The sequence below is a fragment of the Pantherophis guttatus genome, chromosome 6, assembly GCF_059756535.1.
Source record: "Pantherophis guttatus breed Tessera chromosome 6, ASM5975653v1, whole genome shotgun sequence".
Lineage (NCBI taxonomy): Eukaryota > Metazoa > Chordata > Lepidosauria > Squamata > Colubridae > Pantherophis > Pantherophis guttatus.
The window spans coordinates 24,391,879-24,419,066 of NC_142068.1; the positions used below are offsets into that span (position 1 = coordinate 24,391,879).

The 27,188-nt window shown below is 38.5% G+C and overlaps 1 protein-coding gene across 7 annotated transcripts; it reads right to left on the reverse strand.

The window, feature by feature from the left end:
* Window positions 1-1,576: 1,576 nt before the first annotated feature.
* On the reverse strand, window positions 1,577-26,447 carry MLF1 (myeloid leukemia factor 1). 7 transcript variants are annotated; one of them, XM_034439126.3, is made up of 10 exons: window positions 26,327-26,447; window positions 19,727-19,877; window positions 13,204-13,248; window positions 13,031-13,075; window positions 12,006-12,050; window positions 6,756-6,842; window positions 5,784-5,912; window positions 4,701-4,860; window positions 3,857-3,989; window positions 1,577-3,228 (listed from the first exon to the last, which is right to left on the reverse strand). In XM_034439126.3, the coding sequence occupies exons 1-10, from the start codon at window positions 26,368-26,370 to the stop codon at window positions 3,117-3,119; spliced, it is 951 nt and encodes a 316-aa protein (XP_034295017.2). In that variant the 5' UTR covers window positions 26,371-26,447; the 3' UTR covers window positions 1,577-3,116. The 7 variants fall into 7 exon arrangements, with proteins under 7 accessions (XP_034295017.2, XP_034295016.2, XP_087728232.1 ...); XM_034439125.3 differs by having other exon boundaries at window positions 6,756-6,845; XM_087872106.1 differs by lacking the exon at window positions 13,204-13,248.
* Between the last annotated feature and the right edge of the window lie 741 nt (window positions 26,448-27,188).

Consider the following 27,188-nt stretch of genomic DNA (forward strand, 5'->3'; position numbering starts at 1 on the left):
CAGGCAGAGAATCATCAGCCACACCAGTCTATGTTTGGAACTTCTAAACTGAGAAAGTGGAATGCTACCAGCACACACATAACTGATAGAGCTTTTGAGCATCTTTCATATTTAACTGCTGCCAAAGATCCAGAAGTGTATCTAAAACTTTTGCCAACAGTTTACTCCCTGCTGTACATTAGAATATTTCTCAAGTCAGACAATTTTAATCCTCCCCACCAATGACCATGCGAATATCTGGCAAGCACTCCTAATAGCAGTATCATACTATTCAGCTAATTGCTTTAAAGAAACTAGTTAACATACACTTCTAAAATGAATTGGTACTTTTCTGAGATACAAAACCACAAAAATGAAACAAATGTAGAATATCTGTTTTACAAAAATGCCTAAGTCTTACTGAGTCCCATAGTAACAGCGGGGAAGTATGAACTAAGTGGTAATCTCACTTTGTACGTCTCTTGCAATTTTTGGCTTGACCCGCCCAGGATATAAAGTAGTCCTCGATTTACCACAACTGAGCCCAAAATTTCTGTTGCTAAGTGAAACATTTTTAAGTGATTTTTGCTCCATTTTACTACCTTTTTTGCCACAGTTGTTAAGTGAATCAGTGTAGTTGGTAAGTTAGTAACCCGGTTGTTAACTGAATCTGGCTTCCCCACTGACTTTGAAGATCGCAGATGGCGATCATATGACCTCAGGACCCTGCAAGCATAATAAATATGAGCCAATTGCCAAGCATCTGAATTTTGATCATGTGATCATGGGGATGCTGCAACAGTTGTAAGTCTGAAAAACAGTCATAAATCATTTTTTTCAGTGCTGTTGTAACTTCGAATCATCACTAAACAAACTGGCTTTAAGGACTATCTGTACTTAATCTTAAAGCCTGAAAGTGAATAAACCTGTGATGCAATATTTAGTATTCCACAACCATAGAAAAGACTTAACGTTTTCAGTAACAGCTATTAAATCTGAAAAGCTAAAGAACCTTAAATAATTTATTAATATGTTTACACTATTTTGTTCTTTTATATTTTGTACTCTGGCCAGAGATTTTTGAGAATAGAAAGTATTAACAAACTCATAACTACTAGTTAGGGAAAGAAAGTGGGATATAGACCAGTGGGTTCCTGCCATCGCATGCCAGGAGAGGAGGGGGGAAGGGGGTCACACGCACGCATGCCCACACCCATAATTGTGTGCCCCGCGCATGGGCGTGTAGCCCCCCCTGCCCCCCCCAGCTCCTTGTACATGATGGCACGGTGGTCCCGGTAGGCCCATTTTTCTCTCTCCCGAGGCTCCAGAGCCTTTCTAGGAGCTTGGGGAGGTGAAAACGGTCTTCTCCATCCCCCCGGAGGCCCTCCAGAAGCCAGAAACAGCCCGTTTGCCAACTTCTGGTGGGCCGAGAAAGCCCCAAAATTAGGTGGCTGGTGCGCGCATGCGCGCTGGAGCTAAGCTCACATGTCCACTGATATGGCTACGCGTGCCACCTGTGCCACAGGTTCACCATCACGGCTAGAAATTATAATTTCAGCACTGCATTATACTATTTCTTCTGCAAAACACGCACACATTTTGTTGAATAGCTCTTTATTATCAAAAAAGTGCCAAGTGTTAATGAAGAACTCTCTTATGAAATCTGAAAGATTGATTTAAGTTTAAATTGTCAATCTAATATAGCATAGTGTTTATTCAGTATGAAGAATGGCATACATATACATATCTAAGTTACATACCTTGAAAGAGAAGAGGTACATATATTTTACTTTACTTTATATTTAATAAGATATCACAATATTAGAACTTTTAACACAGAAGCTCAAATATCAAAACTATAATGTTTCTCAGTTATCCCTACAGAGCAGCAATATCTAAAGTGACAAGCCAAGCCTTGATAATCAATGAATCCAAATATTCATGTTTTAATATGACTTTGCATTAAAAGATGCTTTATCAATTTGAATTGCTTATATCGTCATGTTGACAAACTACATTCAGTAAATCTGTATTTTTGTATTTTTCCTACTGCAACAACTTGCATCTCTAGCTTACCCTTCAGCATCATGAAAATGAACTAATTAATCAGTAAATGAACAAAATAATTAAGAACAATATCTTCAAGAGAAAGGACAGTGCACTAAAAGCAGTCTTAAAATGGATTGATAATTCAGAAATTCTCCATCACCTGATGTCAGCTTTTTGCTCCAGTATGGAATATGAAAACTGAAATGAGCTTCAGTTACCACTTTCTCTGCTGAATTCCTGTTTGCCCTATGAAAGTTACATTGCTATTAATCTGACCCAAACTTAAAAAAATAATTTTTCTAATTATAAATCATTGTTTGTAAAAATTAGTACTTTTTTATATCAAAATAATAATTAGAATGTGGAATTAAATAATTTAGAAAATAACTTTCAATGAAAGCAGAATAAATTTGTTTTTGTTTTGTTTTTTTACAAATCTGAAGAAACCAAAATGGATTGGGTTAAATATTTTATGCAAAGATGGCAGAATCCCCCTTAGTGAAACGCTTTAGTTGAGATTCATGTTTTTTTTGTTTGTTTGTTTTTGTCTATCCAAAATGTAACTAAGGTACTGATTCTGTTCATGTAATATATTGGGAAAACAAATTCTGGGTAGAATTCAATGATAATAAGAAAATTGACATTATGTTCATTACGTAATGGCTAATGACTTTGCAGTTCAACTGTAATCTGGGCTTTGAAAGACTGGCCTTTTGCCAAAAGCATACCAGTATTGCTTCTTGAGTTATAAACAAAGCATTTATTTAAAGTCCTTGAAACCTGGTACTATCTTTGTAATGTTAACTTTGTCCCCATATTCATTAGAGCAGTTGGTGTTAATGAAAATAGCTGTAACATTCCACATTTTCTTTTAAAATGTCATAAAGTACTTTTCAGTCTGAAGTGTTTTTCATTTACTGTTCAGAGCCAAGTGTTACCAAGGAGCTGAAACTGACAGAAACATTCAGTAGTCAAAAGAAAAAAAAAGAATCACTAATGCTAGGAACAGAGAGCTTGGTCTTATTTGTTGATCCAGAATTATTGTGTCCTCTCCCAAGACATCCATATTAACATGAAAAGCAACACAATTATTTTTTGCTGGGTTTGAGAGGAACATGTGATCCCTTGACACTGAGTTTTTCAAGAGAAGATACGGGTCTCCTCGGTCCTTCTATTGCTGTTCTTGGGTGCATCTTATCCCTGAAAAAACCAAAGATAACAAAAAGGGAATACTTGATGTTTATTTTATACATGGTAACATCAGCTAAGCACAGAAAAAGCCTTTAACTATGCATTAAGAAACAACTGTTGTATCTAGATACTGTTTTTCAGATGGTTGGCAAAACTAAAGTACAACGTCCCAACTCAATTTGTGTCACCTGTAATCCAATGAAGATGGAGTCATTCAGATCTGGGGAAAACAAACATGCAGGGGACCAGGACTGCATCAATAAAGGAGTGGAGAACTTGTGGTACATGAAATGCTGCTAATATCTTAGCAATTAAATTGTAAGGGATAGCCACGGCTGTAATTTATCAAGGTTTGTAGGACATGTTCCTTATCCCCACCTTGGGCAATACTGTTTTCGCACAGATTTTCTGTTTTGACATTTTTCTTTTGTAGGTTTTAACTGAACTAGCCAGCAGACAATTAGTGCCAATATTTTTATATTAGAGTGCTTAATGTACACAGTAGTTGAATGCATTCCTGAAAAATAAGCATCTCAATTGCCTAACAGAATCCTTATGCACATATGACATCTTAAAGAATTCTGACTCTCTCTCTTAAAATAGCGTAAGGCAAAACAAGAAAGATTACAAGGTATACCTCCTTGGAGCATCCTCCTTGCTTACATGATGAATACTTCTATGTTTTGGGGACTCTATATTGTGTCTTCCTCCAGAGGGCTTAAACTTCAGAATCTCCTTTTGCCACTGTTCATCAAAAGCATGAGCTTCTCCTGGTAAACAATTGCAATTTTAAATTATAAATTTCTTCATTCAAAAGTATGTATATATCTCAATATTTTGTACTAATAAGGTACACATATCGTATTTTTCGGAGTATAAGATGCACCTTTTTCCCACCTAAAAGGGGGTGAAAATTTAGGTGCATCTTATACACCGAATGTAGCCCCACCCACACACTGGCCCCCACCCTTTGGCCTCTGCCTCCCAGCAATTTAGCTCCTTGCAGCAAGCAGCAAGAAAAAACAGCTCCTTTCAGCTTCAGCACAACATAATTAGCACAAGTTGATTGGATCGGCCTCCCGACTCTCATCTGATTTGCTCTCAGCTGTTTTGTGCAGGGCTCTGCTGCTTGCTGCAAAGAGGTAAATTGCTGGAGCAGATTTTTTTCCCCTTGTGCTAATCAAGCTAAGCTGAAAACGAAAATGAAAGTAAAGCAGGCTGTTTGCTGTAAAGAGGCAAAATTGCTCAGAGGCAAAGGCAGAGACAGAGGGAGATTTCTTTTTCTTCTTTTCCTCACCAAAAAAAGGTAGGTGTGTCTTATATTCCGAAAAACATGGTAATTATCTACAAGATGCACAATGCGCCATTTTTATATGCAGGTACTTGCTTGTGGCACCATCCAAACAGCACTGACAGGTGATCATATGAGAGAGAGGGGAGGGACGAGGAGAAAATAATAGTCCAGCAGCATGGCTAATTACCTTCATCTAAATTAATGAATTCTTGATTCAATTCTTCTTCGCCAGTTTTGTTGTTCTTTGCCTTCTGAACTACATGAGCACGATCATGAATGTGATGACCCACGGCCATTTTTTCCAACCCGCTTTCGGAATCTCTACAAGCTTTTCTGATTTCTTTAATCTGAATTAAAGCAAAACAAGCAAGTAAAAAATGTAATAAGAAGAAAACGTCCTAATTAGCTTTCTGGATTTCTCCTTTCAAGTAAACTTTCTACAAATCATGAAGCCTAAATTAATCATAAATTAATTTATGAAGCCTAAATTAGTCACCAAATAAACATGCCAAGTGCAGAAGGCTACACTATGAGCACATATACAAAATTTCACTCACTATGCTGCGGAAGTTATATTTGAGGGCGGAGGTGGAAGAGAGCAGCTGCAGCAGCAAAAACCACACGTAAAACAGTTCAGTTGCATGCACAATCATGTCTCTGAATTATGGCCTTAGCATGCATGTTGATTCACATACAGTATAGAGAAACTATGCACAAATTCCAGTATTTTAAGGTTTCAACATTGTTTCATTAGAATGGTTCAAAAACTATCATAACGTCATCTAAATATAGCCAGTGAATGGAACTTTTCAGCTACAGAGATAAAGAGTGTTCTGCTATTTGCTACATGAAAGGAACACTAACTATCTCGACAATCTTGGCTACTACTTATCAGCATGCCCGTAAGTATATTATTAGAAGCTTTTTGATAAAGAGGTACTGGCTGAGCTCTGAAGAGATTTACTGTGGGCTATTTTCAACAGTTTTATCTTGCTTGCATGCTGTATTTCATGAACTTGATGTTAAGGTTCAAATTCAAACGTCTTAGCCAAATTAGATGGCAACACCTATGAGCAAAGCAATGAAGGGTTTTTTTAAACATGATACCATCACTTCAAAGTCAAGTTTTCACTTCAAACTTTTATACTAATTTTCCAATGTTTTGTCCTATTGCATAATAATACATTTATGCCTACTGAGTTAGAAGCACATACCAAATTAGAGTAATACTATTATTAGTTAAGAGAGGATTCCCAAAATATTATCGTACCCCTCCTGGAGCAGTCCGTGTCTGAGCTGAAGCTTGGAAAACTTTGGGCGGTTCGTCACCCTTCTTAGAATAGGTCATCACTGAGGAAGAACTGTATGAGTGAGCATTTGGATCAAATGCCATTTTATCCTGAAAAAAATAATTTAAAAACAAGTAAAAACTACAATTAGAGTACAGAATGGAAGCCAACATTTAATGGATATTTGCGATCCTCTATCTATAGATTACACTGGGGTGGGGGTGGGGGGAGAGAAATCCTGTAAGAATACTATGGCAACCCACATCGACAGAACTGACTTAATATTCCAGGCCTGCAAAATGTTCTGAAGCATTATGCAAATTTACCCATTCACTTGGCAAACAAATTTAATTTAATAGAAGAGCTGATTTTGGAACTGTCAGACGCTGGAAATGAATAAAAGTCTACTCCAGTGCAGTTTGAAAGAAAGTTTTTCAGAATTAATTTCTTTCTGTCTGGCAAACAGTCAAAAGCTAATGCAAATATGCATGGCGGGGTAGGCATTTCTATCCATTTTTTAATGCGTCAATTAGATATATCTAAGGCCAGCATGGGGGGGAGGGGGGAGGGAATGAAACTGAAGAGAGTACCACATTACATTGTGAAAATGATTCTAACAGGAAATATAGATAAGCTCTACAGTTCCTTCATTACAGAAGACACAACTTAGACTGAAATTAAAAACTATCAATTGATAATAATGCACTGCTAACCTCTTTCTCTAAGGAAGTGTTTTCAGACTGGTGGAGGCAGCAGTAGGGGTGCGGGAGGGGATGGTTGTGTGTGCAGGTGCGCTCTCACCACTTCTAAGGCCTGGTTCAGAACGGGCTAAGACCCCGCACCAGGCCGCGGACCGGGGGTTGGGGACCCCTGCTCTAAGGAAATCTATTTTTTCCTATTATTTTAATGAATAACATTCATGACAAAATTAACATAAAAACTTAACAACTTACAAAATTTCTTTGCAAGTCCACCATACCATTTCTCATGTTTGACATCATTCTGTCCATTGCAAAGAATGGATTTCTGAAATTCATGTTCTGCTTCAACAGAGAGGAAGAAATAGAAACAATAAAATGCTTCAAAACTCAGAAATTTTATCACAATTCATTCATGTACAGGTGGAGAGCAGCTTACTTTTGCAGACATCAGAAGACAGGGAGCAGGATGAAGATATAGCAATTATGAGGAACAGCGGTAAAAAGAAAATAGAAAATAAGAGCGATGCTTGGTCTTTTATGAAACACTCCTCTTTTGTCACACAAGACGAACTGCCGGAAATTTCTCTAAGCTAATACAAAGTAGTGTGTAAGAATAGACTGCTAGAATATGTTAAGCCACATCTTCTAAAGTGTCACTTCCAAGTTTTGTCAGTAGGTGAAATTCCAAACTATGGGACAGCCAACATCTAGTTTGGCTCTTAGTCAAATATGTTCCTAGAGAAGATTGTTGGATCAGGCATACATATGCATGTCTATAGAAGTATCAGAAAGGCTTTCCGTATTAACTTTAAGTAAAATTGAATCAAAATACGATTTCATAGATTTTAAACTCATTTCCCAACCATTAAGTTTTCAATGAAGTAACTAGTTATCACAACAATAACTATTTCACAAACGTATGAAAAAAAAGTTTATACCATTAGATGAATTGAAATATTACTGTAATCTGATTTACCAAAAGGAAAATTTAGAATGCGCTGGCAAAGCCTTGTTTCTGTCTTATCACTCCTGGTTATGCTTGTTACTATCAAGCTAAAGTACACAAAATGTCAGTGGTGGGATTCAAGTAATTTAACAACCAGTTCTCCGGCCCTAATGATTTCTTCCAACAACCAGTTTGCCAAATTGCTCAGAAAGTTAACAACCGGTTCTCCCGAAGTGGTGTGAACTGGCTGAATCCCACCACTGGCTATAGTTAGCCATGTGCGGAAAAAATGTTTCTTTTTGTGTGGATTACTTGAATGGCTACCTACGCCTGGGTCAATTTAAGAGCTGATTAATCACTCCATAAACCAGATTCTCTTCTGTGATTTGAAATATGCAATTTAGGAATACAATTATACATGAAAGAAGGTACAGACTAATGACAGAGCACAACACTTGTATGACACACTGTTGACTCGGTGCCATTGTCTAAAATGGGAATGCAGTAACCATGACTTCTGTTTACACTGCTATCACATGTTACTAACAGTCCAGCCAAAGTATTAACACCTTTACAGACCACAGGGAAGGCTACAGAAGCAGGCAAAATGTTACAGGAATCCCAGTAAACTCACTGAGAATATTAGCACGTAAATGTATGGCTCACATACAAAATGAAACACGCAAGAAAGCAAGAATGGAGAAAACTGAATGAAACCAAAGAACATCCAACTCATTGAAATATCTGGCATGTGCGCTCTTAATCTTTCTCTCTTTCTCTCACTCTCTTTCTATATTTTCCCCAGTGCTAGAGTTTCATAGAATTTGGACGTTCTCAAAATTGGATGAGAGGAAGGAACAAAAGGCAACAAAGGGGTTGAAATTTTAAAAACCAGGACTATGGCACAGCATTTGTGCCATTTAAAAATTTGTTTTGATTAGAACAAAAATGGTGTCTCCCATTCCTAATACAGGTATACCAATAGCTCGGTTGGCTGAATTATTCCAGGACCCCGGAAGAAATGTTAACAGTCCGTTTTCTCTGACAGTAAAAATATAAAAATCATAAATAGTAATTTTGATTTATAACCGACTTCCCAACATTTATTAAGTAATAAAGTCTCTATCTTTTAAATTATCATCTGCAATTATGAAAGTTAAGCAATATTTAGGAATCCATTGATGGAATTTTATCTAATGAGGTCTCTCTGAATGGTTTTGCTAACACAACACATTGTCCCTTCTCCTAAACCTGCTCTGAAATTTGAGAACCTTTAGTATAGTTAGAGGGAAAATCAAATTAATGAACAAAGCATTCATTCTTTCATAATGTTGGTTGTGGCTAAATGCTATATTTCTTGTATTCCCAATTAGCAAGCCCCATAGGATACTACATAAAGATCATATAATCATTTCTATACGATTGGTATGCCAAAGAAAAAAAAAACTGATAGAAACTGAAGCAAAATGTTTTCATTGGAAAAAGAATTTAAGAATTAACGATGGAAGCAAAAGGCCTGCAGAGATATTCAATCGATATCTTGGCCATATTTAGTTAGATTTCCCCCAATCTCCATTAAAGAGTATAGGCCAATATACACTGCATACAGTAGATTATGGAAGACGACATTAATATTTTGATATTCTGCAATGGAGGAAAAAACAGGCTAATGTGCTGCGTTTTTAGAAAGTATTTTCTGGCACGTACAGTAATGTTCGTGCCAGAAATGTTCACAGAAATTAGAGTATTGTAATAGAAATACATGGTGGCTCAGTGGCTAAGACGCTGAGCTTGTCGATCAAAAGGTCAGCAGTTCGAATCCCTAGTGAAGCGTAACAGGGTGAACTCCCGTTACTTGTCCCAGCTTCTGCCAACCTGGCAGTTTGAAAGCACGTAAAAAATGCAAGTAGAAAAATAGGGGCAATCTTTGAGGGGAAGGTAACAGCATTCTGTGCGCCTTTGGCCTTTAGTCATGCCGGCCACATGACCATGGAGATGTCTTCGGACAGGGCTGGCTCTTTGGCTTTGAAACGGAGATGAGCACTGCCCCCTAGAGTTGGGAACAACTAGCACGTATGTCTGAGGGGGAACCTTTACCTTTAATAGGAAATGCAGGAGAACTTTGCAGATTTTTCACTGCTTTTTTTCAAACAATATAAGTCCTCTTTTATTGAACTCCATGCTAAAAGCCGTTGAGCAGGTCCAAAAGAAAGAGGCACAAAGATCTTTCCCATCAATTAATATATTTCAAACATCATCATGGTACAGCATCATTCACATATTCCTTATAATGGTCTTGGACAGAAAAAGTTGGGCTTACTTTGATTCAAAAAGGACAAATAAAAGCATATTTTCCCTGCAGCAAATATGCTTGCTTGAATTATTCTATGACAAAAGAGCCAAAATATGGTCAAAGAGCCCATGACCTCAGTATATAACTGACCCCAGCTTTAATTGCTACCTGCTCGGTATATATTGTTTTGTTTTTCATTTGTTGAAATGATTTAGGAAGATATGGCTGAATGACACAAATACAGTCAGGTCCAGAAATATTGGGACATCAACACAATTCTAACATCTTTGGCTCTATACCCCACCACAATGGAGTTGGAATGAAACAAACACAATGTGCGTTAACTGCAGACTGTCAGCTTTAATTTGAGGGTATGTACATCCAACTCAGGTGAACGGTGTAAGACTTACAGCAGTTTGTATATGTGCCTCCCACTTGTTAAGGGACCAAAAGTAATGGGACAATTGGCTTCTCAGCTGTTCCATGGCCAGGTGTGTGATATTCCCTCATTACCCCAATTACAATGTGCAGATAAAAGGCCCAGAGTTCATTTCAAGTGTGCTATTTGCATTTGGAATCTGTTGCTGTCAACTCTCAAGATGAGATCCAAAGAGCTGTCACTATCAGTGAAGCAAGCCATCATTAGGCTGAAGAAACAAAACAAACCCATCAGAGAGATAGCAAGAACATTAGGCGTGGCCAAAACAACTGTTTGAAACATTCTCAAAAAGAAGGAATGTACCGGTGAGCTCAGCAACACCAAAAGACCTGGGAGACCACGGAAAACAAGTGTGGTGGATGACCGAAGAATTCTTTCCCTGGTGAAGAAAACACCCTTCACAACAGTTGGCCAGACCAAGAACACTTTCCAGGAGTTAGGTGTATGTGTGTCAAAGTCAACAATCAAGAGAAGACTTCACCAGAGTGAATACAGAGGGTTCACCACAAGATGTAAACCATTGGTGAGCCTCAAAAACAGGAAGGCCAGATTAGAGTTTGCCAAACAACATCTAACAAAGCCTTCACAGTTCTGGAACAAGATCCTATGCACAGATGAGACCAAGATCAACTTGTACCAGAGTGATGGGAAGAGAAGAGTATGGAGAAGGAAAGGAATTGCTCATGATCCTAAGCATACCACCTCATCAGTGAAGCATGGTGGTGGTAGTGTCATGGTGTGGGCATGTATGGCTGCCAATGGAACTGGTTCTCTTGTATTTATTGATGATGTGACTGCTGACAAAAGCAGCAGGATGAATTCTGAAGTGTTTCGGGCAATATTATCTGCTCACATTCAGCCAAATGCTGCAGAACTCATTGGACGGCGCTTCACAGTGCAGATGGACAATGACCCAAAGCATACTGCAAAAGCAACCAAAGAGTTTTTGAAGGGACAGAAGTGGAATGTTATGCAATGGCCAAGTCAATCACCTGACCTGAATCCCATTGAGCATGCATTTCACTTGCTGAAGACAAAACTGAAGGGAAAATGCCCCAAGAACAAGCAGGAACTGAAGACAGTTGCAGTAGAGGCCTGGCAGAGCATCACCAGGGATGAAACCCAGCATCTGGTGATGTCTATGCGTTCCAGACTTCAGGCTGTGATTGACTGCAAAGGTTTTGCAACCAAGTATTAAGAAGGGAAAGTTTGATTTATGATTATTATTCTGTCCCATTACTTTTGGTCCCTTAACAAGTGGGAGGCACATATGCAAACTGCTGTAAGTCCTACACCGTTCACCTGAGTTGGATGTACATACCCTCAAATTAAAGCTGACAGTCTGCAGTTAATGCACATTGTGTTTGTTTCATTCCAACTCCATTGTGGTGGTGTATAGAGCCAAAGATGTTAGAATTGTGTTGATGTCGCAATATTTCTGGACCTGACTGTAACTATATAATGAATATTAATAATATATATAGTCTCACTATATAATATAGATTAATACAAAGAAAGTCATTGGAAGTTGAGTTTTTATTCCTGTCCTAGCTTTATTATATATAAAAGGAAAATAAAAGATAATAAAAGAGATGCCTTTGGAAATTGTAGCATCATTTTAATCTCCACATACACTAAATGGGTATTTTAACAATGATTTCCCCAAAATTAAAAAAAAACACAAAACAGATTCACAAAATGAAACAAGCATACTAAAATGCACTTATAAAGCAAAATGCAAGATGCTTAATTTTAGAACAAGTGAAACAGACATGTCCACATCACCCCCCAAAAAATTGAATTATGCGTGTGTAATATACTAACCATGCCACCAAAACAGCCAAAAGGCATAAGCGGAAAACTCATGGCCTAAAAGAAAAATTGTAGATCGTATAAATTGCAGCATTAATATTATGGCCTTAAAATCTGACTGAATGAGAGTGCATCTGGACTCAACTTTCTTGAAATCTGCTATTAAAAGAATCCTGCACATTTTCTATCATCAAGTTTACTTATTATTACCTTCCACATTTTCACCACATTAAAAAAAAAAAAGCAAAAGTTTTGTATTATTAAGCTAGCTAAGAATCTTGCAGTCCCCATTTCTATCATCTTACATCTTTTTTTTACTGAAATCTTAACTTTCCTATTCACCTTTTCTTTTTTAAAAAAATCACTTTTTCACTTCAAACATTCATAAATTTCCACCCACAGATATATTTTAGCATAAACTAAATTTAAACTATGGTTACTATTTCATAATCCCAATGCACTCAAAAAGTTTTCTTAAAATCCCTTGGGAAAAATACTTGAGAAGAATACTACAACTGGAACGGTATAATAATAATAATAATAATAATAATAATAATAATAATAATAATAATAATAATAATAATAATAAAAATAATCCTTAAATTTCTTATTTTTTCTTACTTATATATTTTCTTCTTTGCTGAATGTATCCCTTTTTTTAAAAAAAATCTATATATATTATTATTATTAACTTTTATTCACCAAACATGAAACTCGATTATTATTATTATTCTCATGTTTAATGAATAAAATAATAATAATAATAATAATAATAATAATAATAATAATAATAATAATAATAATAATAGAAGAGTTTCATGTTTGGTGAATAAAAGTTAATAATAATAATATATATAGAATATTTTTTTAAAAAGGATTCATTTAGCAAATAGAAGAAAATATATAAGTAAGAAAAAATAAGATAAATGTAAGGTTTATTTCTGGACAAAAAGAAAAAAAATGAAAAGTAACAAGAATGCTAATGCTCAATGCCCATACCACCAAATCTTAGTAATCTTTGTCATTAGTATACTGACCATGCCACCAAAAGTGCCAAAAGGTATAAATGGAAAACTTGGACCCTGAAAGACAAGCACCAGTTCATTCAAAATTGTTGCACTAGTATGGTTTAGAAATAGTTATGGTTTAAAAAATTCAAGTGGAAAATAGGCATGCTCAGATTAAATTTGTGTTGTATTTGTATACTAACCATGCCACCAAAACTGTTAAAGGGCATAAGGGAACAGCTCATCGCCTGTAAGAAAAACATCAATTTAGGTAAATTGCTGCAATATTATTGTTGGAGAAGGATACACATTTCATAGGTTAAAATCAAGAAATTCTCCAAATCAATCTTAAATAATGAAAAACCTGAGGGCAAATAGATCATCCGTACAGCCTCTTTAAATAAAAGGGGCAATAGGGAACAGTTTTAACAACTGGGAGAGGAAAATCATGAATCTATTATCATTTCATGGCATATGGTCACATGGTAGCTTTATAGAACCCTGGATGAGGATGATTATTTGGTCCCTTTTCATTGATCGCGCTCATGGAGGACCTCTGGCAGGAGCGGGATAGAGGCAGTGCATCCATCCTGGTTTTTCTTGACCTCTCAGTAACATTCAATATCATTGATCATGGAATCCTTTTGGGCCAGCTTAGGGAATTGAGGGTGGGCTATTTCTTTGCTGGCTCTCCTTTCTCCAGGGCCGGTTCCAGTCGGTGCTGATAGAGGAAAAGACATCTAGCCTGTGCCCCCTATTTTGTGGGTTGCTTTAGTGCTCATTCTCCTCTTCTATTCAACATTTATATGAGGCTACTAGGTGAGATGATCCATCGGTTTGGGTGAGATATCATCAGTATGTAGATGACATCCAGCTTTATATCTCTATCCCAAGCCTCTTGAGTGATGCCGTGGACATACTATACCAGGGTCTGGAGGCTCTTGGGGACTGGATGGGATAATCCTAGCAAGACGGAGTGGCTGTGAGTATTTGGACACATCACCCCCCCCCAAGGTTCTTCCATCTGTGGTTCTGGATGGGTTGAGCTATCACAGACAAACCCAGTGTGCAATTTATATGTCCTCCTGGACTTGTGGCTCCTGCTTGAAAAACAGGTGGAGAAGTGGCTAAGAGGGCTTTTGCACACCTTCCTATGCGTCAGTTGCACCCATACCTGAATTAGGAAACTCTGCTCACAGTAACTCACGCCTTGTAACCTCCAAGTTAGACTACAGTAACACGCTTTACATGGGCTGCCCTTGAAGACCATTTGGAAACTTCAACTGGTGCAGAATGCAACTGTGCAGATGGTGCCAGATACACGACACACATAACACAACTGCTATGTGATTTGCATTGCTTACTGATGAGTTTCTGGATGCAATTCAAGATGCTGGAAGCCCTATGAGGCTTGTGTCCAGGGTACCTGATGGAATCACATTTTTTTTCAAGAGTCTCTACCCATCCAACCAGGTTGAGTAGAATGGATATGCTGCATATCCTATCAGCCAAAGAATGTCGGCTGGTGGCGATAGAAGATGAGCTTTTTCTGCAGTAGCCCAAGCTCTATGGAACATTCTCCCTTTGAAGATCAGAATGGCCCCAACCCTGTTAGCCTTTTGCAAGGCCCTAAAAACCTGGCAATGTTCCGAGCCCTGGGCACTGAAATGTGTCAAGGGTACCTGATGGAATCACCCCGTTTACTGGCTATACTGCTAACTGGCCAAGTATCTTGCTCCTATGTGTATTTAATTTGGATGTTTTTAGTGTTTTTATTGGTTTTATTGTTTATTGTTTTAAAATATTTTTTAATATTTTTAACAGTAACATATATGTTTTGAATTGTAAGCCACCTAGAGACATTGACTAAGATGGGTGGCCATAGAAATTGAACGAACAAACAAACAAATAAATAAATAAGTTTCCAGCCTTCTTTTAATCCAGGAGCCAAGTTTCATTTTTGTTTTCATCTGAATTCAGACACCTGGGACAGAACAACTCCTGAGGCATTCATGAAGGCAATCTGTTACGTGCCAGGTGCGAAGGAAGGGAAAGGAAGCCTCAATGTGCTTCTTTTCAAACTATAGTTACAACTTGCACTACACTTTCACCTGGTATGAACAAACATTGCAGCTTCTGTCACATCTAATTTGAAACTGAAATAAGACATGCTTAATAACTGATTATACTTTAAGCATCTAAATCTATCTTTAAAAAAACTTTTAACTACCTTTGAAGTATCAACTTAAGCATTTTACACATGACTCATGTTTCCAAATATTCAATCCCATGTAGATTCAGTGGAGATTAGCCAGTTCCAAAAGAAACTTTGAATACATCAACATACTTGCTCCTCTTCAAGACATACATTTTAATTAATAAATTATAGCGAGCTGAGAAAAATTGCAGATCACAACAATTATTTAAAGGAAATAGTCTGCAGGCAAGCAAATTATGTTGTAAGATCAAAGATAATGTAAAATACAAAAATAGTCATGAAATCCTAACAATGTCAGCAGATTCAAAGGTCACTAAAAAGACATATTGAGTAAATCTGTTACAATATACAGAATATTTTGGTTTATAAATCCATCATGAATAAGTTACTTGCCAGTACACGTATAAAAAGATGAGGCTATAAATGCAGGTACATTCACAACACAGAGAACAGACTTAACTATGACTGGATGGAAAAACTATCAGTCAGACTAAATGACTGCAGTGTCTGAGACTTCAGAAGAAATTAGTAGTAGTAGTTGTGGAAAGTTGGATAGAGATAGCACAGCCAATCTTCTGTTTGAAGCAACATATATTATGTAAGGAGAATGCTGTATGCCACTTTTAGAGTTATGCAACTGAAGCAGTCTACAAATCCTTAAAAAATACATTAGAAGTACACCAGAATGTCCAGAAGCATGGGTGAAGGATATAGTTATACTAAAGCATCACATGAAAAACATGTTTATACTGGTCATTATGCATGTTTTCAGCAAATTCAGTACTTTATATACAATGCACTTACAAGATCCCTGTTTACAAGTAGAATCACTCAACAATTCTACTCATTTATAGCTTATTCTTTCTATCTCATGACTCATTTATCTCCGCCTATTCCCTTGCAAAGCCTAAACTTCTCACCTCTACTCCTTTCTACTTTCATGTTATATTCTCATCCCATATTTTAAAAAATCTCATTTTACTCAGCATAACTGACTTCTACAATTAAAATGTGAAGCGAAATATGAATTTTAGTCATATGATTGAAAAATTGTCCTTACACACAATCAAACTGGAGAATTTACATGGTGCATATACTGAGGCCTAGGCATAACTCCAGACTAGGTACCTATGAAATGTTGGGGTATCTTGATTTTTTTATTAATACATATGCTAGGAACTTAGCAGTGGAATAATCTGCTGTCAAAGTATAAGCAGTTTCCAGCAATTTTAATGGTAGCTAACTAGAGCGTATGGAATCTGTATTCCAAAATGTCTGAAGGCAATCAAATTGCCAACTTTTGTGATTAAGCCCAATGAGAATATTACTACAAGAAATATGAGGAAAGGATTGTTCCATGGGTCTAGGACCGTGATGGCGAACCTATGGCACGCATGCCAGAGGTGGCACGCAGAGCCAACTCTTGTGGATACGCATGCTGTCACCAGCTGCTCTTCTCGTTTCCGGTATGCACATGCGTGCCGGCCAGCTGATCTTCGCAAGTGCCAGAGCCCCGGAAACCCAAAGTCTAACTGGCCGGTGTGCATGCACACACCGAAAAACCAGAAGACCTGGTGGCGATGGTGCGTGTGCCCACAGAGAGGGCTGGTCTTCGAGTTTCCGGGGCTCTGGCGCGCGCATACGCATTCCAGTTTGGGCACTTGGTGCCGAAAAGGTTTGCCATCACTGGTCTAGGATAACTCACTGTGGCTAGCTCACTACTGCCAGCTCACTACCGCCAAAATGCCTGTACCAACTCACAGGTGCCAAGTTGCCACAGGACAAATCCACCTGGCCAACTCATTCCATAGGTGGCCGGAAAGAGAGCCAAGGGGTGGGCAAGCAAGAGGGTGGGCAGAGTGCAGAGTGCGTCGGGGAGGGCTGCCTGGGGCTTCCCATTTTCACACCTCCCACTGCTGTTGCCACGCCACCAGCAGCTCTGAGCCTGGCATGGATCGGCACCTGGATCAGCAGCATCAGAGGCAGCTTCAAGCCCAGAGCAGATCGGCATCTGCACTGGGCTCGGAGGCCAGCGTGGCAGCAGCGGTACAGGTATGTGAAAATGTCGAGCTGATTTAAGGAAAAGAAATGTAGCAAACCAAATAATGCACAAAAGCACCATAATCCTTGGAAACAGCACAGGCTTCCTTTGTTCAAAAATGGAGGAAAGCAAAGAATTAATTGTATAGCAACCTAGAACACTGTAATTTTCTAGGGTAATGAATGCAGTAATACAAAGACTGTGCAAATTTAAGAACAACAGTAGATTTAGAACCTACCATCACTAGAAGAATTCTACTTTCTATAACAGATAGCTTTTTGGCTGCATAATGCTATCTATCATTCAGCTTCATGAAACAACAGGAGATTGCAACCACCCCTCCCTAGTTCCTGAGAAAGAATAGCATTCTTAATATAGCCACATTCATGTTTGCATTTTGTCATAATTTTATGAAAGGTTGAGATGCTCTTAAGTGCCCTTATCATAACACAAAATATCACAGTCACAAAAATTAATGCATTTGTGTGGGAGCATTAAATTATATGTAGAATAGTCAAAAGCCAAAATACTTCAAACATATGACATATATTTTAAAAGTAATAAGATAAATACTCCACTAATCATTCCCATAGAATCTATAGAGATATGCATAAAATAATGTTTTTTTTTCTATGTTAGCTCTATGATCTATCACATTGTGGTTAGGAAGTTTGGCGGGAATATTCTGGGCACTTTCTCCACATTGTTGTGTCCCTGCACATCTCCCAATATTCCTGTATCTTCCTTCTATCCCTTAGCTTCCTTTTGCCAGACATATTTCCTCCATCAATGACTTTCCCTTTTTTCCTACTCTTCCCACCTCGGAACACCTGTGCCCAGATCATGTATGTTTTGGGTCTCAGTCCAGATAAAACATGTATATTACATGTTAGGTCAGAGTCCAGAGCATAGCTGGCTGGAGAATTCTGGGAGTTGAAGTCCACAAGTCTTAAAGCTGTCAAGTTTGGAGATCCCTGTGTTAGGCAAAACTGTCCAAAGCTGCCTGTTCCATGCTGGTGACAGTTTCACCTATTTTGCCAATTCCCGCAAATCTTAAACTAACATAATGTTTATAGGAACATGTTATCAAGACTTTGACTATAAAATGCTTTGAGCTGATGTAATGATAATTGATGTATACTTTTTTAAAGCCTTACCAAAATTAAGTTTAATTATAGAGGAAACTGAGTTGACTGTTGAAAACATGTAAAGTAAATTTCCAACTGAAAAGGCAGGTAAAAATGTGTTACAATGATAACATGTACCAACAATGTTCTATCTCAATTAAAGATCTGTGAGATTTTTCTTTCTGGATGCTGAGCAAAATCCAATTTGGTAGTGTTCATACTCATACATATCATGGGCTGTGACTCAACGCACCCCTCTGGCTTCTTTGCCCTTTTCTCCATTCCTCAAATCTCCCCCCAAGGTTGGGGCATCCCTCTGGAATAGACTTTTGAAGATGAGCATATGGTTTCAGGAAGGAGTGAAGTTGCCTTTCTGCTAAACTGATCAAAGTCAATCTGTCAGCAGAAAGGATTAATCAGGAATAACTCATAGAAGCAACTCTGTGCTCCTAGCAACTGAGTTACTGAGTCTATTCATACTAAGAGCAATTCAAAATGGATGTTATTATTATATTGTCCTTCCCAATTTAGTTAGATTAGAATGCTCCAACATTTCCGACCTATCAAAAAGGTGAACTTCACTGCTAAATAATTTGTTTCAGTCATTCCCCGGAGAGTGATGCATATGTAATAATATTATCTAAGTGCATGCCAGCAAAGACATTTGGGTTTTTGTTATTGTCATTTAATGACAACTCAGAGCCAGACGAAGTGCAGGTATTGTTCTAGATACATTTATATATCACTTCATAGTATTTTCTGGAATTAAACAGATATTTAATATAATATTTAAAGAAACAAATTTGGAGAATGTACACATCACATGTATTTTTATTTACTTTTCTTACAGGTACAAAATCCCACAACTATAATTAGAACAAAACAGCAAAAGGCCAAAGGCATAGTGATCTTTCTATATCTAGGAAAAAAGGAGTAACTCTAGCCTAGAAGGCAGATGGGGTATTTCTATTTCAAAGGATGTCCCTCAGTACAAATGTAAGAATAAAAAAAAAATCTGGCAGTTACCCTTTTGACTTGCAAGTGACAATTTCTGCTGCTGTAAGCTATATCAGTTTCCAGTGCATAGATTACAGGACTTGGTACTGTCCTTCAACCCCTGTAGTATTAAACCAGGACATAAAGTCCAAAGTTTCAGTTATCTCACTTTGTGAGAAAAGAAAATGATTCAGCATTAAAATAATGGTTTAAATAAATGTAGTCCTTCAGAACTAAAAAATCAAGTAAGAGTTTTGTAATCTCCATATTTTCTATCAAAACACGATTTTCTCCCCTACAGGAGTAGTAAAGTTGAAATTGACATTATCTAAAAGAAGACATACCTTGTCATTGTCTCTCAAGGCCATCTGAGAATTGGGATGTCCTCTGTGATGCAGACCTCCTTGTCTGTCTTCAATTGAAAGAAATGGATCTCGCCCAAAAGGTTCAGAAAATAAATGTCGTACATGTTCATTATGGGAAGTAAATGTATCCCTGAAAATAAAATAGGATAGCTAAAGAATATCTATCTCTGCATCAGAGAACATGCAAAGTTCTCAAACACAACATATAACAAAAGCCACTATTTACAGAGAGTTTACATAGTTTTCACTGATCACATTGTTTTTCAGAATTAACTAGTGCATTTTATATTATGATACCCAAGAAAGATTAAAAGACAGAACATTTAAAACAAGTAAAACAGTAAAACAGGGAGTGTGCATGATCTGAGTATCCACTGTAGTAAGTTCATTCAATCAATCAATCAATCAAAAAGACAGAAGATTTGACTTATTCTCAAAGTCAACAGAATGAAAGGTATAACTGAGTATTTTTTCCTTGCAATATACTAATACCATACAAGTTACACCAGTGTATTCCAATAAGTTACTTAAATATAATGGAAGTGCAGAACTTTGTTTTCACTGGTGGCCCTTATACATATATTAGAAAACTGTCATTTTGCTATGCTAGTTTTATATTATAATGTTTTCTATAAAAAATTTATTAGAACATTGACTACTGTCCCAGTAGTGAACTATACAAAAATAGTTTCACAGGGCAGGCTTTTGCAGAAGGGAAATTGCTTCTGCACCTGTCTACACTATTCAGGAAAAAAGTTGGCAGGACCAGAAAACAGTCTGAGATCTAGTAAAGCTTCACAGAAACAGCTGTGCAATCAAGAAGACATTTATAAAACCAATTTTATCCTAGACCAGTGATGGCTAACCTTTTTGCTATCATGTGTCAAAAGCGGGGGGAGTGCAGTGGGGTTGCGCGCGCGTGTGCCTACATCCATAATTCAACGCGCCCGCCCATGTATGTGCGACCTCCCCCGCGCTCCCCCTGCTATTGGCACACAATGGCATGGTGGGACCGTAAGGCCCGTTTTTTCATTCTTCCCAGGCTCCAGAGCCTTTCTAGGAGCCTGGGGAGGGTGAAAACGGCCTTCCCCAGGCCCCCCCCCGGAGATCCTCCTGAGACCGGAAATGACTCATTTCCCAACTTCCAGTGGGACTGGAAGGCCCATTTTTCATTCTCCCCAGGCTCCAGAGCCTTTCTAGGAGCCTGGGGAGGGCAAAAATGGCCTTCCTCACCCCCTCAGAGGCCAGAAACTGCCCGTTTTCCAACGTCCGGTGGGCCTGGAAGGCTGGAAAATCAGATGGCTGGCACACGCATGCGCGCTGGAGCTGAGCTAGGACAACGGCTTGCGTGCCCGGAGATATGGCTTTGCGTGCCACCTGTGGCACACGTGCCATAGGTTCGCCATCACGGTCCTAGACAGTATTTCTGGTCTGTCAATTCCAATCCTCTCCTTCTGAGGCAAAGGAAGCTTTTATACTAGTTTACTATTTTAGAAGTTATTCCCACAGTGAAGTAGTGCTAGCAATTTGCATGATCTACAGAATGCAAAATATTACTTCTCAAAAATGAGAATTAGTACTATATTTATATTATACTAAGCAAGAAAACGGACAGTTTATGACTAATGTCATTCAAACTCCACGATATTTTATTCATTTTTAAAAAAATATACCCATACTACCTATTATAACAATATCTAAATCTTGGTTACATTTAACAAAATTTCCAGCATATTCATTTATAGGAATGTAAACACCTGCTTTGCTTCTCCATGCCATGCTTATATTTTTGCCAAACTGCTCAAGGGAGTGCTTGCTATGCATTTTTAAACACAAAGTAAATAAGGAGAAGAATGGGGTGATAATTATACTACAAGGAAACCAGATGTAGTATAATGAGTGGTTTAGAACTTCGGGGACACAATCCAGAAGGGCTACTGTAGTGTGGTAGAGGTAATAAACCCTATCAAACAAAATGGAGGTTGTATCCTTTTCCTCCCTGTTCTTTAGATGTGATCAGGGTCAAACTCGGTTTATTGCTGCCTAATCCCATCAGACTCTACCCCCAGATAAACATCCCTGAACCAAAGACCAGAAGCCTCCTTACCAATTCACAGGGTAGCACATATAAGGGAATTGCAACATAAAGAAACCCCAATGTTTTATTCCCAACCAGTTTCATCCTTAAGATTTCACCTTCTTTTACAAGAGATGCTGCTCTTCTGAAAGTTCATTTTATTTAACAATTGGACTCATCCCAAGTATATCGCCAATGACCTGCCTTGTTTGCCCAAACTGAATAGCAAATCAGATTCCTAGGATTTCAAACCTCAAACTTTTATGAAAACCTTTGCTTCTTCATTGTTTGGGGTCCCTATTTCTTTTAAAGGAGGCACACAATGATAGTTCCAGTAAGAATGGTGGTTCTTCTCAGCCTTGTTGTGCTCCTTATTCACAATGAATCCACAATAGTAGGCTTAATTCAATATTGTGTATATATTGTATACACAATTTATTGTGTATACCACACCACAATGTATTGTGGTGTAGGGGTTCCTGCCTGGGCAGGGGGTTGGACTAGAAGACCTCCAAGGTCCCTTCCAACTCTTTTATTCTGTTCTGTTCTGTTCTGTTCTGTTCTGTTCTGTTCTATTCTATTCTATTCTATTCTATTCTATTCTATTCTATTCTATTCTATTCTATTCTATTCTATTCTATTCTATTCTATTCTATTCTATTCTATTCTATTCTATTCTATTCTATTCTATTCTATTCTATTCTATTCTATTCATTTGTCCAGTGGAATTTCCCTCTCTTCTCCTTTATACATTTTCCATGCCTCTTGGAACTAAGTTTAGTGGCTTCTCCAACTTTTAGAGCAGAGCTTTAAGGAGCATGGACAACAGCAAGAATTACAGGAAATTGTCCTCCTTTTCAATATCACTTGCAAAAGTGATTTAATCAGCACAATGGATTAACCCAACAACCTACATTCCTTTAATATGGAGTCACAGGTGCCTTTGCTCATTTTCAGTCTACTAATCTTTTTAAAGAAAAAACCAAGTTATTTTCTGACTTCTACATGTTGACTAAACAAAATTTTGTTTTAAAAGGAAGACTAAATGCCAAGGAAACAGCCTGTCTGAGCATGCAAGTCTCTGGATTGATGCCACTGATTTTATTACATTAGAAGTTGGCAACAAAACTGACATAAAGTCTTAACACCCTGTCAGAGCCACCAAAACAGCTGCTGACATTGAGTAAAACTGTCCTCTGATTTCAAAAGTTGTATAACTACTGTGTAATTGTAGCTTACATATAATCTGTAACTAACGTACAATTGTACCTTAAGCAGAGAAATTACAGTACTGCAAAATTAATAGCCAAACATACTGCTCCTAGGAAGAAGTTAGAAATGAGTCAGATTAACATACAAGCCTGATTTGGATAAAAATATTGAATTAATCCACAAAATTTAATATGTGTGTGTGTGTGTGTGCGTGCATGCGTATGTGTGTGCATGTATGTATGTATTATTTCTTTAACTGTTGTGTAACTGCTGTTACACAACAACCGAATTAATCGTAACTTTTGGCATCTTACAAAAGAACAATAAAATATACAATGGTACAAAACCTTAAAAAGGCTGGAGAAACTAGTCAAACTAAACCAAACCACTTAAAGTCAGCATCTACTCTAATCCAAGGCCTGGGGGAATAGCTGGTCTTGAGGGCATGTTGAATAAGGTTGGGGAGAGGCTAATAAGAATTTCAGGGAAATGTTGTTCCAAAAAGAGGTATTAGGGTGAGAAGCCCCAATTCTTGAGTTCCACAAATGACACTGATCAATGGGATTTAGAGCAGAACAACTGCAGGACACTACAGTGGACAGGCAGTTTCTCAAATAACTAGAAACTATTTTCTGACTGAGTACTCAAATGCTAAATCAAAAATGGCATCTGAAAATTATCTTTGGCTAAAGCAGGTCATACAGATAAAAAGTTTGATCACCATACAATTCCAAGTATGGTAAAAGTCTTCAGGACTGTTTATAAATATCCAATTTAAGAATATTTGTAAACAATTAGTAAGCCATACTCAGAAATACGACAATGGATTTTCATTGATGCTATGATTTGTTGTGAAAACAAAAAGCTTACATGAACATAAATTATTGGCATCTAGTTTTAAACAGATTTAAATGCAGTTTAGATGTTAAAATATTATTTTTACAACCTGATACTAAACAAAGCCTCATTAAAGTTTCTAATGGGATTCAGACTTACAGTAGGTCTATATATAGTGAGCATTTAGCAGAAGATAACATTGCAGAGGTTCAGAAACACTCACAATGGCTAACTCTCTAATAAGAGTCAGTGATTATTGTTACAGAATAAAAATTTAAACTCTGAGCTAAAACAGACCTTTAAAAACAGATTATTCAACATACATGAAAAAGCAGCAAAAACTTTGAGAATTCCAAATACTTTTAGCAAAATTAATGTAATGTTTTATTAAAAGCAGTTGTTTTAAAGCATAACAAAAACCTTGCCTCTTTTTTTACACAACATATAAGAATTCAGTTTTATCTTTGAATTTTCAGAATGTATTAATCAAAATCTAAGCCATAAGGAGTTTTTCTTAAAACAACTGTTTATATCAGTATTTGTCTATCAATTTTCTCAAACAGCTTTAATATGAATGAAACCAAAATCTTGAAAGAAAATGTAAGCATATGTCTATAAAAATGCCATTTTCACCTTCAGAACCCCTACAATGAGCACCTTTTATTTTGGTGGTGTTTCAGAACATTGCTCACCAAAATATAAGCTGGAAACCTAAACTCGAGAGTAAAACATCTGCAAGGGAACTCCAACATGCTGCAGCAAGAGCAGCTTTCTCTCATTCCATAGAAGAAGGTCAATGGCAGTTTCATAATGCTGGGAACGTTGCAGAAGAGCAAACCAAGTTACATTCTAGACACAATTATATGTAAATAAGCACTACGTACCTCAGAGACGCTTACTTCAAAGCAGACATGAAGAGGCCTCTAAAAAGTTAGTAGACTCTTCATTGCCTAAAGCCCTTTCCGACTTACACCAAAGGTGCAAAATGTATGGTTTGCATTTGGCCTACCGTCATTCAAATTGCAGCCTCATGGGATCCTGAGGAATTTGGCCTCGAGTTTTGCTTCCCTTAGGAGGGTCAGCAGCTGGATTTTAAGACTCAAAATGTCTACCCTAAACATAGGGGCTTCAAATGCCCATTTCAGCCTATGTAAATTCCAGCATCCTTCAGGACAGAACGAAAATGTCTGTGGGATTCTTAGTCATTCAGGTCATAGTTGTCTCAAAGGTGTTTTTTCAAAAGGCAACTAGACAGTTTTTTTTTTTTCCTTGAGGAAGAAGAACGTTTTGCTTCTCATCCAAAGAAGCTTCGTCCGTTCCGATGGTTGGGAAAGAGAGCAAAAACCACTTTGAATTCTAATCCTCTCCATTTTGGGAGTTGGCCTGTGGACCGAGGGGAAGAGTCTGCCTTTCGCTAGTATACCTTTATCTGCAAGCGCATGCACAAATACATACATAGGCATGCACTCTGAAGCCCAAAAAGTCACCAAGTGAAGGAAAGGCCCACCAAGAAAAAAAAAAAAAGGGGGGGGGCGGCAGGTTGCACCAACATTTAAAAGAAGGGAGACTAGGGGTGACATGATAGCTGTATTCCAGGATTTGAGAGACTGCCACAAAGAAGGGGGGGTGAAATTATTCTCCAAAGCACCAGAAGGCAAGGCAAGAAACTATGGATGGAAACTAATCAAGGAGAGAAGCAACCTGGAATTAAGGAGAAATTTCCTAACAGTGAGGACAATTAACCAGTGGAACAGTTTGCTTTCAGAAGTTGTGGGTGCTCCATCACTAGAGGCTTTTAAGAAGAAACTGGACAGCAGCCACTTGTCAGAAATGGTATAGGGCAGTGTTTCTCAACCTTGGTACCTTGAAGGTGGGTGGACTTCAACTCCCAGAATCCCCCAGCCAGCGCTGCTGGCTGGGGGATTCTGGGAGTTGAAGTCCACCCACCTTCAAGCTACCAAGATTGAGAAACACTGGTATAGGGTCTCCTGCTTGAGCAAGGGGGCTGGACTAGAAGACCTCCAAGGTCCCTTCCAGCTCTATTCTATTTTATTCTGATCCTGCTAGCATGAACATGCAGGCATAGGAGTATTATCTTTGGGGGGGGTGTGTGACTGGAGATGGGGGCATCAGGGGCAAAGCGGCTGCATCTCCGCCGGCGCAGTGAGCAAGGCGGTGCCTCCTCTTCCTCCACGGCCCCCTTGGAAGCCCATCCTCCGCACTGCCGTGTATCCAGGTTCCCGGATACACATATGTCGATGCGGCCGGCTCTCGAAAAGCCACGAAGGCAGGCGCGGTCGCTTTCGGAGGGGCCGCCAGCTTCTCCGTCCACCCAGCGGCTGCCCCTCCGCTGAAACCCGGGCGGCTTCATTCAAGGGAAATTATCCGCCGCTCACCTTCCGCGGCCCCCGTTTAGCCCCAAATGCAGCTCAACCCGGGCCCCGCCCGCTCACCGAAAGAACGGATCGTCTTCGAAGACCCTGGAGAGCCCGAACATGATTTCTGCTCCGGAGATGCCTCTGTCCTCCTCCTGCTCTTTCCGCCTTCAGCGCCGTTTGAACGCCTGATCTTTCCGTTGGGGCCGCCCGACGACCGGCTCTAGAAACGAACCTCCTGCCCGCTCTCGCCCCGCCCCTCTCTCCATGGAATCCCCGCCCTTCCTTTCGCCATTGGCTCCGGCGAGCACGCAGTATGGCGACGGACGATAATAGAACAGAGCTGCTGCTACCATGGCAACTGGCTCCAAGGCAATAACTCCGGCTTGGATGAGCTTTTTGGCAAAAGGGGAGGTCGGCTTGCGCGGGGCCTCTTTGCCGCGTTGCTTCCGATACTGGTGGTCTCCCTTTATTAGTCCTTATTTTATTTTATTTTATCCTTTATTTCCCGCCCGAAAAATAGCCATACTGCACAATCTCTAAAAGAAAGACACCACAATTGCCAGAATTGCTAGAAAACCATCAGGCGCGTTAGAAACAGCCAACGCGCCATGAAACGCATTGAAGTCATTGAGGCGCTCATGTCTCTCTGGAAAATCAGGAAACGTTTTAATTTGATTTTGATATTTGACGAGCTCTGTTTAAGACTACGATTAAGTTACTAAACTGCAGTGAATATAAATACAGTGATTTGGGGCACTGTATTCGGCTGTGAGCTGTAGAGTCCGTTGTAACGATTATAGTGCTGACATCCTGGAATAAAAATGTAAAAATCGAGACAAATTCATGTCTGGAATCCATGTTTTAGCAGCAGGTTCTGTGATTTGATAGTTGTGTCAGGGGGATCCCACCTAGAAATCTAGATCTGTTTGTATTTTTA